The 15,137-nt window shown below is 34.0% G+C and overlaps 1 protein-coding gene across 13 annotated transcripts in view; it reads right to left on the bottom strand.

The window, feature by feature from the left end:
• The window catches only part of CTNNA3 (catenin alpha 3), a 1,677,393-nt gene that overhangs the window by 128,583 nt on the left and 1,533,673 nt on the right, over positions 1-15,137 (bottom strand). For all 13 annotated transcript variants that reach the window (XM_079899786.1, XM_079899790.1, XM_079899787.1 and 10 more), the window contains one exon: positions 1,088-1,269. In XM_079899786.1, the coding sequence (XP_079755912.1) occupies positions 1,088-1,269 (182 nt within the window). The remainder of the gene's footprint in view (positions 1-1,087; positions 1,270-15,137) is intronic.

Genomic DNA, 15,137 nt, shown 5'->3' with positions numbered 1-15,137 from the left:
GTTTTACAGAATTAAAAGGTACGTTATTTAAAATATTTTAGGTTAAAATATTTTCACATACTTACGCCTCATATCTTTTATGGGGAGAAATTGGTGAGCTATCTGCTCATATTTTTTGCCCATTCTTCTACTAGGACATTTAAAAAATTTTTAATGTCTGTAAGTATTCTTTACATACAAATGACATCCAATTCTTGTTATTTTTTGTTATAGATGTTTACCCAATTATCCATTTATATTTAAGTGTTGTTTAGGACATTCTATTGACATTTTGAAATTTTAATGCCACTCAATTTAATGATCCTTTTTTATGAGTTCTTTGTCTATAATGCTTAGAAAGCTTTCCTCAATCTTAATTTTAATGAAATATTCATGTATATTTTTTCCATTTATTATTATTTTAAAATTACATTTATTTCATTACTCCATCTAAAAGTTATTTTTGTGCTTAATGTATAGGGATATAAATAAATAGTTTTGTAATTATACTAGGTCTGCTTCAGAGTATTCTTCTGTACTGTGGCTTTTATAATTACATCAAGACTAAATTATTTTAATTGTAGTTTTGTACATTTTAGTAACTGGTATTGCTCTTTGGCTAGCTCTGTAAAATAATATTTTGAAGCTATAAGAAACATGTTTATTACTTCTAGAATATACAATGTATGATTCCTTTGTGTATATCATTAAGTCACTGTAATTTCAAATATATCTAGTTGATATCTCAGTATGTAGCTAAGAAAATCAATCATTCGGATAGCTCCAATAGAGATCATAACTTGATTTACCACTTTCTTTGTAATAAAAAAAAGGAAAAAAAGCTAATACGATACACAGAGAAGGTTCCTGATAGTGAGGACATAAATTGGTTTCTAAAATTATTCCTCAGCAGTTTATGAGAAACTCTGCCACATTTATTTACCAAAACCTCTAGAAGAACCTACGTACAACTTTCTAATTCTTTATTATTTGCTTTTCCCATACCACTTTATATTTAGCACCTGACACTCAGAGAAACTTAAGGTTTCACTAATGTGACAAATGTTTCTAACATTATAAATTTACACATCATTTCCCACACAATTACCTTGTGAAGTCTGTCATCTCCATCATGATCATACACATCTTCTTGGCAAGAACAATGATATCGTTGCTCGTATCGTCCCATATCTCAATCTCAGCATCCAGCTTACTCTTTACTTTCTTGAAATCAGCAACTTGCTCAGCTATCTTTTCCTTTTCTGCCTCAGGCAACTGAGTCATCTTAGCCTAAAACAGGTGATAATTAGATTTAGAATCATTCCACTAGGTCAAAATACATTTTAGGAAAAAAGCGATCATTATAGGATGTTCATAAAACTTGTTCATTTAAGAATAGAGACATATCATTGTTTTTTTAAAGTCATATAAAAACTTTCCAGGTTTAATTTTTCATATAAATATCTACTGAATATAATTGTTTGCTCTAGAACTACAATGTTAAATTTAATACAAAAGTATAATTTAATATCTGACATATTTAAATCTACTCCTTAATATAAGTGTATGACTTCTCACATTTCTAACGTATTAAAATTTTAACTTAATTCAAACTTAATGTAATTCCTCACATACGTTAGAAAAGCATATACCTTATTTAATTTTATTAATAGTATGCTTCAAAAGGTAGAAGTATAACAAACTATAGCTTGAAATGAGACTGTTTATCGATGTATGTATATACATTGATAGATCCCTATGTAAACGATGAATACACACTGGTAAACAGTACAGTATACATTTATAAATTGTTATGTATACAGACAAGCACATATATAAAATCCTAAGGATTAATGTGTATATGGTGCATATAAACATATTCAAGTGTGTATGTGTATTACAAACTATCTGGGGAAGAATAAAAATGTTATGGGCAGGGTTTATTAAGTCAGCCCTCCCTAATTAGCATTCTGAGTTTTGAGGTGCTATTTTCTTATACACAGTAAACTTAATGCACTGGCATAGTACTATTCTTTGTATATGTCATATTTTGAACAGTATGCAAACTTGCTTCTTGCACTTGCAATTTAAAATGTGGGATGGTAGAAAACTATCTATACCCCTAAACTACCATATTCACAACCATAGCACCTGGGACCTAAGACTTTTTGTCAAATAAAAAAGAACTTTGGGGCTTCCCTGGTGGCGCAGTGGTTGCGAGTCCGCCTGCAGGGGACACGGGTTCGTGCCCCGGTCCGGGAAGATCCCACATGCCGCGGAGCGGATGGGCCCGTGAGCCATGGCCACTGGGCCTGCGCGTCCGGAGCCTGTGCTCCTCAACGGGAGAGGCCACAACAGTGAGAGGCCTGCGTACCGCAAAAAACAAACAAACAACAAAAAAGTCCATACATAATCCAATAGTAGAAGAAGTAAATAGGTTTGAGAAGGAACATTTAAAAAGGATAAATCATATAAGTGGAATTTACTTATTTGATTATTCACAGGGAACATGTGATACCTACAATGCCTATATATTAATATTTCCAGATGCTGATTTCTAGTTCACCTATAAATGGGGAAATTGGAAGAAATCACCTCACAAAGCTTTACAAAAACGTGGTTACTAGGTTCAGAATACTAAAAACACACTTTATTGAGGCAATACTGTACAAGAGCAATAAAATTAAATATATGAAATGAAGGAATTATAAGAATGGTCAATGGAAAATCCGACCAAAATATAAAAATCAAAGAAGCAATATCAAATATGTGTCATTTATTATCTATCATAAGCCTAATTTGGGGTCTAAAATAACTTGACATTTGTAAAATCTCAGGATTAGTTATCCATGCTTCAGTTCTAACCTATTAAAGAAACTAAACGATGAAGCTTTCTGAAGTTTTCTTTAAGCTCCTTAGCATAAGGCTTGATACATATTGAGTAGTTCACAATAAATGATAGTCCATACTGAATAAAAAATAAAAATATATTCACATATCTAGCACTTAAAATTTGCTTTCTTTTCATTATATATTTTATTTTATTTTAAGAACTAAACTAAGCTATGAGACTAATTTTTTTTTTTTTTTTTTTTTTTGCGGTATGTGGGCCTCTCACTGTTGTGGCCTCTCCCGCTGCGGAGCACAGGCTCCGGACGCGCAGGCTCAGTGGCCATGGCACACTGGCCTAGCCGCTCTGCGGCATGTGGGATCCTCCCGGACCGGGGCACGAACCCGTGTCCCCTGCATCGGCAGGCGGACTCTCAACCACTGTGCCACCAGGGAAGCCCTAAGTTTTTAATTGATGAGTGTACAGATGACTCTTCCTTAGTAGCTGAAAATAGTTTGTAGTTTCTTTTCTCAGGAAATGTGGCCTATGTCACACATTAAAGGAAGAGCAGCTTTTACTGCTGCTGGTATGTGGCAAAGCATGTAAATAAAGACACAACTCTCTTATGTCTGAAATCAATAGTATACAAGCCATTAAGAAAGCTGTAAGCTACTAATGCACTAAACTAGCTTTAAAATAGAAATGAATTTTCTCCTTCTTAACTACTGGTCATTATCATTCTCTCCATTTTCATAAAAACATAATTAAACTTCCAAATGATAACAGCTATAGACCAATTTATTTGGGGTCTCTTTTTACAGCCTTTATCTCAGGGATAATAAATGCATGACTCTGGATCTAAGAAATAATTTTGACGTGTATCCTGGCATACAGTGGAAAATTTTTCACTATCCTCATGCTGAAGTTTAAACCATTTAAGAGGTTATCTGGTTAAGTGTATTCCAAGTTCTGTTCCTTGGAATGCCATTGATTCACAATATGACCTTGAGGAAGTCACTTAACTCTCCTGTCTACATTTCCCCAGACACAAAATGACAATAATTGCAACTGCTATCCACCTACCATGCAGGAAACAGAGTCGATTATTGGCTAGCATTGACTGACCCTGTCCTGGACAAGAATCTCATGGGTTGCACTCAGTTTCCTTAATAACATCTCAACTCACACGGTGAATTACAATTGGCAGATATTTACTTTTGCCAAGATAAGGGCCAAAAGTTGGGCAATAGTTTACAAAACTAAAAGTTCTGGAGAATTCTGACTCTTTTTTTACAAGAGGAACAACAGGGACAAAAAAGCATTAAATTACTGACTGACACCTTTACTGAAGACTTTTAGTGCTTCTGTGAATGATTTATCATACGCCATCAATCAATTGCAATCACTATGAAAATGTCAAAATAGAACTTCAGAGAATACTTGATATTTAGGAATTCTGGGTGAATGTTCCTTGTTGGATTATTTTTTGCTGGATAAGCAAAGAAACTGAGGTACAAAGCTCAAATCACGTAAGTGGAATCTCTGATATTTATTGCCAGCTGGCTAAGTGGCTCTGCTTCTGCTCACATATATAGAATACAACTCTGATACAAACAGCTAATAAAGGCTTTTGGAATCCCTGCCATCCACATGAAATTACATTGTATGTTAACTGATTCGAAAATCTGTTCCAGAAGACAATGAAAATAACATGTATATATGTCAAACACTCTTCTAGGCGCCTTAACATATATTTAAAATTTAATCTTCATAAGAGCCCTCTGAGGTAAGAACACTATTATGCTAAGATTACGAAGCTGAGTCTCTAAAAGGTTAAGTGATTTACTCAAGATTGTAGTGTTAGTAAATGGTAGAACCACGATGAAAACCCAGAAACTCTGACTCGAGTTTTTGTTCTATCACCATGACTGCAAACAAGAGGAATACTGCCCACCATAGGCCAAAATATCTACATTCTCCTCGCTGCTATTTCTGTATCACCTTCTACTTTTGAATGTAATTGTTCTCCAAAATATAGCCACATATCTTTTACAATATAAGTTTCCTTATTTGCAAACTAGAAAAAAATGATATTCACATCATGGGTTATTTTAGATATCAAAAGAATGAATGTATATGAATATACTTTTTAAAATTCTTAAGTGCTATTAAATGCTAACTGTTACTCATACTAAGAGATTCAGTTCTTCACTCTATACAGTTAGTGATCCTCAGAATTCTACTTCTCAGGTTATTCTCCTCTCTTCAACAAAAGTTGTGTGTTCCCATTAGCCTATTAGGCATTTTCAAGTATACATATATCATTTATAATTTTAGCTCTAGAACAGAGGTAAGCAGAATTTTTCTGAAAGGGCAAGACAGTACACAGTATACATTTTCCAGGCCGTACCATACCAATCTATTGCATTACTTAACTCCACTGCTGCTGTAATGTGAGGGCAGTCACAGAACCTGTGCTAACAAATGAGCATGGCTGTGTTCCCACACAACTTTATATGGACACTGAAATTTCAATTGCCTATAATTTTCACACATCACAAATACTATTCTGATTACATCTATTCTAATTTTTTTCAACCATTTAAAAGTGTAAAAATAAAGCAAACCCCAAAACAACAACAACAAAAAACCCATAAAAAACCCAAAACAAAACAAAAACATTCCCAGCTCATGGGCTGTACAAAACAGTCAATGGGCCAGATTTGACCAGCTGGCTATAGTTTGCCAATGCTTGCTAAATCCTTTATCTTTATGTTCATTTCTGTCAGTAGTACTACCTGCCATCCATTCTTGAAATCTCATTTAAAAAATAAAAATTCTCCCCTTTTATCTATCCTGTTCTGATAGGCACAACATTTGCCAATTTTATCACTAACACTTTTACCACATCCATCTCTTTCTTTGTCTTCCTATTACTATTATACAAGTTTGGGTCTTAATTTTCTCTTTCATTTTCAATCCTTTTGTCTTGCCACCATTTGATTCAATCTTTCTGATAGAATTGTGCAATTCTTCAGCTAAAAAACACCTTTCATGTCTCCTTATTGAATAAAGACTATAAATTCCTCAAATATCACCATCAAATTGAATTAAAGTAGAAAATTCACATAGAAAAATGCCCAAATCTTAAATGTACAGTTGAACAACTTTCACAAACTGAGGGAATCCATGTACCTAGCACCCAATTAAGAAAAAAACAGCATCACCCCCAAAAGTCAGTATCTCCCAAGAGCAATCAAATAACTACCTGTATATCTAGAACTATAGATTTTCCTGTTTCTGAACCTTATGAAAATGGAATAATAATATATATACTCTTGTACCTGGCTTTTTATGTCCAACATTTATATATTTGAAATACATCTATATTATTGCATGGAGTTATAGTCTGTTTATTCTCATTGCTCTATACAGAGTATTCCACTGTGTAAACATATACCATTCATTTATCTGTTTTTCTATTAATGGCCTTTCGGGAAGCATAATATTTTTGGCTATTATGAATAGTAAATATTCTTATATTTTTCTTTTGGTGCACTTACGGGTGCGTTCTTCTTCAGTCTACATCTAGGAGTGAAATTACTATGACACAGGCATCACCACGACCTTTGCCCCTACCAGCTTTTCTTTTTATTTATTTATTTATTTATTGGCTGCATTGGGTCTTTGTTGCTGTGCACGGGCTTTCTCTAGTTGTGGTGAGTGGGGGCTACTCTTCATTGAGGTGCGCGGGCTTCTCATTGCGATGCCTTCTCTTTGTTGCAGAGCACCGGCTCTAGGCACGCGGACTCAGTAAGTGTGGCTCACGGGCTCTAGAGCACAGGCTCAGTAGTTGTGTTGCACAGGATTAGTTGCTCCGCGGCACGTGGGATCTTCTGGGACCAGGGCTCAAACCCATACCCCCTGCATGGCAGGCAGATTCTTAACCACTGTGCCACCAGGGAAGTCCCCCTACCAGCTTTTCAATGTCATTTCATCTTCCTTTCAATGTCATTTCATCTTCCACTGTACCCTCAAGCTAAACCAAGCTATTTGCTGTTGCATTTAAATACCTTAAGATATTGTCCATTAATTATTTTGTTCATCTTCTTTCCTTTCCCCATCTCTGTTGGTCCAAACTTAATCATATTTCCAAGCCCAATTCATACAGTATATCCCCCTTTCTTCTCCAGAAAAAAGGAGATATACTATATAATTATATATTATATAATATATAATTATTCTTTTAAAGGTTTCAGAACATGTTATCAGTTTTTCCCTCAGGATGTTTATACTGTTCTCTATTGTAGCCTAATTATTTGTAAATGTGACTATCTTACCTCACTATAGGAAAGGTCTTTGAAAACAAAATCATCTTTCAGAGTAATAGTGGTGAATCTGTCTGCCTATCTTATTTGCTTTTTTGTGGGTTTTTTTGGTCTTCTGCCCCAGACTATAAGATTCCTGAATGTAGGAACATATACATGATAAATGTTTGTTTGCAGTTGTTAATAGGAACTGTCAAGACATAAAGAAGAAAAGCCTTGTGGGATCAAAATTTTATAGCACTGATCTTGCATTTTGTCACTTACATTTACATATTTTCTAAGCTTCTACCTGTACAAGGTAGAAATTAATTTCTCTTATTTTTCCTGTCCACTTTCTTTTTTAAAATTTTTTAAAATTTAATTTTTATTTTATATTGGAGGATAGTTGATTTACAATGTTGTGTTAGTTTCAGGTGTACAGCTAAGTGATTCAGTTATACATATACATAAATCCATTCTTTTTCAGATTCTTTTCCCATGTAGGTTATTACAGAATATTGAGTAGAGTTCCCTGTGCTATACAGTAGGTCCCTGTTGTTATCAACTTTATATATAGTACTGGGTATATGTTAATGCCCAAATCCTAATTTCCTGTCCAGGATTTTGTTATTCCTCTAAGACTATATTAATAACACAACTGATCTTCTCATTTTTTATCTACTTTTTAATTTCATTATGCTCATCACTACTACTTAAAATGTTGATATACCTATATTAGTTCTTTACTTAAACACGTTAAATGATTTTCATTAACACTTAAAAAAGATAAAAAGGGGGCTTCCCTGGTGGCACAGTGGTTGAGAGTCCGCCTGCCAATGCAGGGGACACGGGTTCGTGCCTCGGTCCGGGAAGATCCCACATGCCGCGGAGCGGCTGGGCCCGTGAGCCATGGCCGCTGAGCCTGCGCGTCCGGAGCCTGTGCTCCGCAACGGGAGAGGCCACAGCAGTGAGAGGCCTGCGTTCCGCCAAAAAAAAAAAAAAAAAAAAAAAGATAAAAAGAAAAAAGTGATAATAGAAAAAAATGCAAAACTTTGTTGTCATACAGACCTCCATTCAAACTCCAGCTCTGCCAAGTACTAGCTTTGTAGATAGTAATGCAACCATCCTAGACCCGAGTTTCATCACATGTTAAATGATGACAATCTTATTAGAGATTTTCTGATAATTAGAGTTATGTCTGTAAATAGTGATACCTAGAATACACTAGGGACTTAGTAAATGGTGCTTACGATTAATGTATATAAATATGATAAGCCTTGCCTCCAAGACTTTCTACAACATCGTGGGAAAGGACAGTTAAAAATATTCACTTAGCTACCTCACAGAGTTTAGGTAGAGATCAAGCAGTATATTTTGAGTGAATATATTCCATAAGCAATAAACTATATGGTAATCGAAGCTCACTATAATTCTCTTATTTTCAGAAGCTCTAGAATCCAAATTGCTTATTTTACAGATAAGGAAACTGAGTTCCAGGGAAGAGAAATGTCTTGAAAAATATTACCCAGCTGGTTAATGGCACATTTGGTACATAAATCCACCTGTTGCCATTATTAATAGTTCTCTCTTCCCACAAAAATGTTCTGCTTTACTTATCTATAACTTTTTTGTTTTGCTACAACTTTTACATGAAAATTGAATTCTTAAGTAAATCATATGACTCTGTTACATTCCCTATCCATAAACCTGGATGGAACACAGAAATAGTATTTTATTAATAAGTAAGCCACAATTACTAGTTTTTATAAATATTAGGGAATTCCTAATCAATTAGTATTACTCGTGTGGGTGGGTAGCTAGAACTCAACATTCAAAATGAAATGTTTTATAAACTTTTAAAATGTATGCCTGGTGTATGCATATTGGTTAACTATTACTAAAAGGGGAATTCTTGTTCTTACCTTCAGAGTACACCTAATTTAATAACAGCATTTATAATTTTTAAAATAAGCCCAGAGGCATTTTGGAATGGATATATTTTTAATATATCAAAAACATAAGCAGTAGAACGTTTCACTGGAGTTTAGAAAATCTAAAGTACTGCCAGCAGAAATTCAACTTAATTAAAATTGAGAGAACAAATTCATAAAAAAAGATTTTTGGACTGATTTTTTAAGCATACTAAATTGTGATTTCAAACATATTCATGAGAATTCATTAGAGAAAGTTTTCCATAATATTTTAAAATGATATTTAGGGATTAAAATTGGACTCTGCTTTAAGGAATAATATACATTTCTACATTTTTATATGTAGTCCTTTAAATCAAATTTATAAATATATTAGCTTTAAAAAGCTTTCAGCTTCCCCACCTGTCGAAACTAGCACTCTTAAAACCTTGTGGGGTACACTCACAGATTCCTATCAGCTATAAAACTATCTCATTTTATTATAAAACCTTATAGGCTTCAGGGGCTGGGTTGAAACACAGTATTAAATCATTAGGCTTACTTGATTGATTGCCTATTTTCTTTTTTTTCTCATACCAAATAAACCTGCAACCCTCTTTTTAATTTTTAAAATTTTTGGAATTTTTTTTTTTTATACAGCAGGTTCTTATAAGTTATCCATTTTATACATATTAGTGCATACATATCAATCCCAACATCCCAATTCATCACACACACACACCCCGTCCCACCACCACCCCTTTTTTTTCCCCCCCCTTGGTGTCCATACGTTTGTTCTCTGCATCTGTGTCTCAATTTGTGCCCTGCAAACCGGTTCATCTGTACCATTTTTCTAGGTTCCACATATATGCATTAATATATGATATTTGTTTTTCTCTTTCTGACTTACTTCACTCTGTATGACAGTCTCTAGATCCATCCGCGTCTAAAAAATTATCCAGTTTTGTTCCTTTTTATGGCTGAGTAATATTCCATTGTATATATGTACCACATCTTCTTTATCTATCCATCTGTTGATGGACATTTAGGTTGCTTCCAACCTGGCTGTTATAAATAGTGCTGCAATGAACACTGGGGTGCATGTGTCTTTTTGAATTATGGTTTTCTCTGGGCATATGTCCAGTAGTGGGATTGCTGGGTCATATGGTAATTCTGTTTTTAGTTCTTTAAGGAACCTCCATACTGTCCTCCATAGTGGCTGTATCAATTTACATTGCCACCAGCAGTGCAAGAGGGTTCCCTTTTCTCCACACCCTCTCCACCATTTGTTGTTTGTAGATTTTCTGATGATGCCCATTCTAACTGGTGTGAGGTGATACCTCATTGTAGTTTTGATTTGCATTTCTCTAATAATTAGTGATGTTGAGCAGCTTTTCACGTGCTTCTTGGTCATCTGTATGTCTTCTTTGGAGAAATGTCTATTTAGGTCTTCTGCCTATTTTTGGATTGGGTTGTTTGTTTTTTTAATATTGACCTGCATGAGCTGTTTATATATTTTGGAGATCAATCCTTTGTCCACTGATTCATTTACAAATATTTTCTCCCATTCTGAGGGTTGTCTTTTCGTCTTGTTTGTAGTTTCCTTTGCTGTGCCTAAACTTTTAAATTTCATTAGGTCCCATTTGTTTATTTTTGTTTTTATTTCCATTACTCTAGGAGGTGGATAAAAAAAGATCTTGCTGTGATTTATATCAAAGAGTGTTCTTCCTATGTTTTCCTCTAAGAGTTTTATAGTATCCGGTCTTACATTTATGTGTCTAATCCATTTTGAGTTTATTTTTGTGTATGGTGTTAGGGAGTGTTCTAATTTCATGCTTTTACATGTAGCTGTCCAGTTTTCCCAGCACCACTTATTGAAGATACTGTCTTTTCTCCATTGTATATCCTTGCCTCCTTTGTCATAGATTGGTTGATGATAGGTGCATGGGTTTATCTCTGGGCTTGCCTTACTTGATTGATTGCCTATTTTCTAATGGTAATAATAATAATGGTAATTAACATTTGTTCATGCTTCCCATATGTCACTCACTTTGCTAAGCACTTTTGAAAAATTATACCATTTAAATAATAATATTATAGGGTTGATATTGTTAATATCTACCTTTTACAGTCATGGAAAAGAGGTCTCTAGGGGGCATATACATGTCTCCTATAAATGAAGAAGACCTTCTCCAATTTTTTTTTCCTTTTACATAATACCTCATTGTTTATGGTTTCATTTACAACACAGTTTTTAGCACTAGGGTTAAATGTTAGTTTTGAAAAAAATTAGTCATATATTATTTGTAAACCAACTTGTGTCCTGGGTCTAGGAGAAAATAAAGCTGTAAAAGGCATTTAGAAGACAAATGGAGAAATCTGAATATAGACTGAGTATTAGGAAATATTAAGAAGTGATTGTTAATTTTCTTCCATGTGATAACAATATTGTGGTTATATAGGAGCGTATCCATTATTTTAGGAGACACTGGCTGAAATATTTAGGCATAAAATGCTATGGTGTTGCAAATCATTCTGAAGTGGTTCAGAAATAAAAAGCAACTATGACTCTGGAAGTATGTTAAAATTACTATCTAGATCATGGAAATATGCATGTACATTGTATGAGGGTTAAATTTTTCTATACATTTTAATTGAAAAAATAAACCAATCAATAAAATAAAATGTAAATAAAATGAAATAAAGTTAAAACTTTTAAAGAATTATTTGAAAAAAATTTAAAAGCCTGGAAAACAGATAATATTTTCTATTTTCTTATTTTGTCATGGTATCAGGGATTTTATAGGCCATACAATCTATTCTCTTAACCCAAAATACCATTCCGTCTGTCATATCCCTGAAGATGCTTCAGCCTCTCCTTGGACATACCTGAAGGCTCAGTTCTGAGTTCTCTGGTGCTAAGAGATAAGTAAATTTTACCAGTAAAAACCAAAACTGAATGAGATTCATGACCTGCAAAAGTAACCCACATAGATTAGTGTGGCTGAAAACCCATAAGAAACAAGTTCACTCAGAATCTTGGTGTATATCATATGATTGAAATTTAAATAAATGTGGCTATAGTATCAACCTTTCTCTAAAAAGAAAGGTTGCTAACTCAGAGTTGGTGATCTACATGGAGGCTCAAAAAAAGTGGTGCTGGTGGGAGGAGGTACCAAAAATCTGACATGAGAATCCCAATCATTTTGACAGATGTGACCCTACCATGGCCATATAGTTTTTGCACTACATGTTTTAGCTATAGGGTTAACACTAAGCCTTTAACATCTTTCCTCTGGTTCCTTTCTCACCAAAACAGGTAGGTTATTGTAAGTTGTCGTCCAAAGTAGCCTTTCTCAATTGGAAAGGCATACTTTAACGAGCTTATATGAGTATTCTTATCTAAATGGTTCCATATATATTTTTTAATCTAAACATTGCAAGGATTTAGATTAATTTAAATTCAATTGAATCATGTTTCCTTTAGATCTTCGTTCCAGGTTTTTGTAATACTTTTTGTCTTGGGTATTGCCAAGATGGAAAAAATAGAAATACTCATGTTTTGAAATTACACAGCTACACATAAAAAAGGAACAATTCAGGTCTTCCCTGGTGGCACAGTGGTTGAGAATCTGCCTGTGAATGCAGGGGACACGGGTTTGAGCCCTAGTCTGGGAAGATCCCACATGCCGCGGAGCAACTAGGCCCGTGAGCCACAACTACTGAGCCTGCGCGTCTGCAACCTGTGCTCCGCAACAAGAGAGGTCACGACAGTGAGAGGCCAGCGCACCGCGATGAAGGGTGGCCTCCGCTTGCCACAACTAGAGAAAGCCCTCACACAGAGACGAAGACCCAACACAGCCAAAAATAAAAATAAATAAATAAATTGAAAGAAGGCTCAACATTTAAAAAAAAAAAGGAACAATTCAATAAGTAAATATTATAAAGGCTGTGAGAAACTCAATCATGTTTTAGAAGCCCATTCATTTTAATCACAAGTCTGCCTTTAGGATGTGATTCAGAGCCTAGAATATTTTACTTTGCACACAATTTAAATAAATTTAGTTGCCTGAATTCCATGCCCACTTTACAGTAAACTGGAAGTAGAGAGGAAGAGTGCTAGTCTGATCCCAAGGAAGGAAAATAAAATTTATCAAAGAAGAGACGGAAAGCTCAGATAACTGGGGTCTTTCAGTTTATGAATAAACTTTCCTGCTCATATCAGGACACCTCCATCCTATCACTGTATTATAGCATAGTACAGTTATGTTTGGTCATAATACTGACAATGAGTCATCTACCACATCATCACCCAGCATTTACTGATTTTCTACTGCATGGGAGTTAAAAAGCACCATTCCTGCTCTCAAGGAACTTAAAATCTCTGTGCCCAGAAAATATCAAATTATATTTGGAATATTTTAGTTGGTAAGTTAAATTGCATGGAATACAATTTGAAGACAAATTCAAGTAGATATTATTTTTGAAGTTAAAAATGTATCTTCGTCCAAAACAATTTGTTCTATAACAGTTCCAGGAAAGCAAGTGTTTTACTAAATATAGTTTTTGTATATCTTTGATGGTGTAATATTTAATGTTTGTTTATAATTAATTAAAAATTTTTTCAAACATAAAATCCTGACACAGTATATGAATAATGTACCACTAAAATAGGTATACCCACTAAAACAGGTATAATTTGAGAAAAAATTCTACATCTCTACTGATAGTTAGCATAGTTCCTTCTTTTTTTTAAGTTTTTTTTTTTTTATGTGGACCATTTTTAAGTTTTTATTGAATTTTACAATATTGCTTCTGTTTTATGCTTCGGTTTTTTGGCTGCAAGTCATGTGGGATCTTAGCTCCCCAACCAGGGATCGAACCCGCACCCCCTGCACTGGAAGGTGAAGTCTTAACCACTGGACCAGCAGGGAAATCCCAACTCCTTCTTAATTATACTTTTGTAATGAATATAATTTTATAAAATTATACATGTATTAAATGTATAACTGAATATAATTAACAGATTTCTTCCCAATAGTTTATGGAAATCTGAACACTTTATCTTTCTAACAACATTTTTCTTCATAGAATAACAATCTGAGGAATGTAGTATAGAATTGCAAATAACTGTCCATATATTATGCTTATATATGTCTATATTATTATGATTTCATATAGTGCCATGTTTATGATCTATATAAATATGCTGAGAATGCTTGCCATCATATATACATGGTAAATTTTAAAAATCTCATTAGATTAATGTCAGTTGAATACAGGATATGTAATCCCCAAAGAAAAGTGAACAGTTATAATTTGTAACCTATTTAAGACTTGCTAGGTATTTAAAAAAGAAAAACATATATCAATTTAGAAAATTCACAAATATTGTTTAGTGACTACATTACTGGGTAACTGTCCATTTTTTCTATTCTGACCCACAGTTAGCTGAAGTTTCCATATTTAAAAAGAAACTGTCAAACTCCTTATCATACATTCTTTGAAAATTCCCTAAGAGCACTATAAATTACTGAGGACTTACATCCCCATTGACCAACTTTCTACTCTGCATTTCTGCCCTTACTGATCTATTCCTTTCACTTGAGACTAACCTTCCATGACTATTCCCTCCTCACTATGTTATAGTGGCCCAACATTTTTAAACTCTTTAAAAATCATCCATATACATAATTTGTGTAATGAAAAAATTGTGAAGTTGTTTAGGGGTAATATGGGAATTTCACAAAGTGGGAATGAAAATATCTTAAAATTATAATCTATCTTGTTTTTATCTGAATATTTAGAAAATTGGAGAAAACACTGTTTCCACATTAAAAAGAACAAGTCAGAAAATCTAAAAGTTCATGACCATTTTATTAACCTATCAGAGATGTCAATGAAAAATTACACTGGCTAAATTAAACAAGCAAGGAAAAATTTATTCAAGAGTATTGCATACGGGAGAGAGACTGAACTCAACTCTGCTGAAACAGAAGTTGGGAGAGTTTTTAAGCACTGAGGTGAGCTAGCAGAAAAGCATTAGAGGACATTAAAGCGGAGTTGGTCAATGTGGTTAGACCATCTATGTATGGTAATGATGCTTATGAA

The sequence above is a fragment of the Stenella coeruleoalba genome, assembly GCF_951394435.1.
Source record: "Stenella coeruleoalba genome assembly, chromosome: 16".
NCBI classification, from domain to species: domain Eukaryota; kingdom Metazoa; phylum Chordata; class Mammalia; order Artiodactyla; family Delphinidae; genus Stenella; species Stenella coeruleoalba.
Note: the sequence above shows the minus strand (reverse complement) of the source record. Positions and strands in the feature narration are given on the sequence as shown.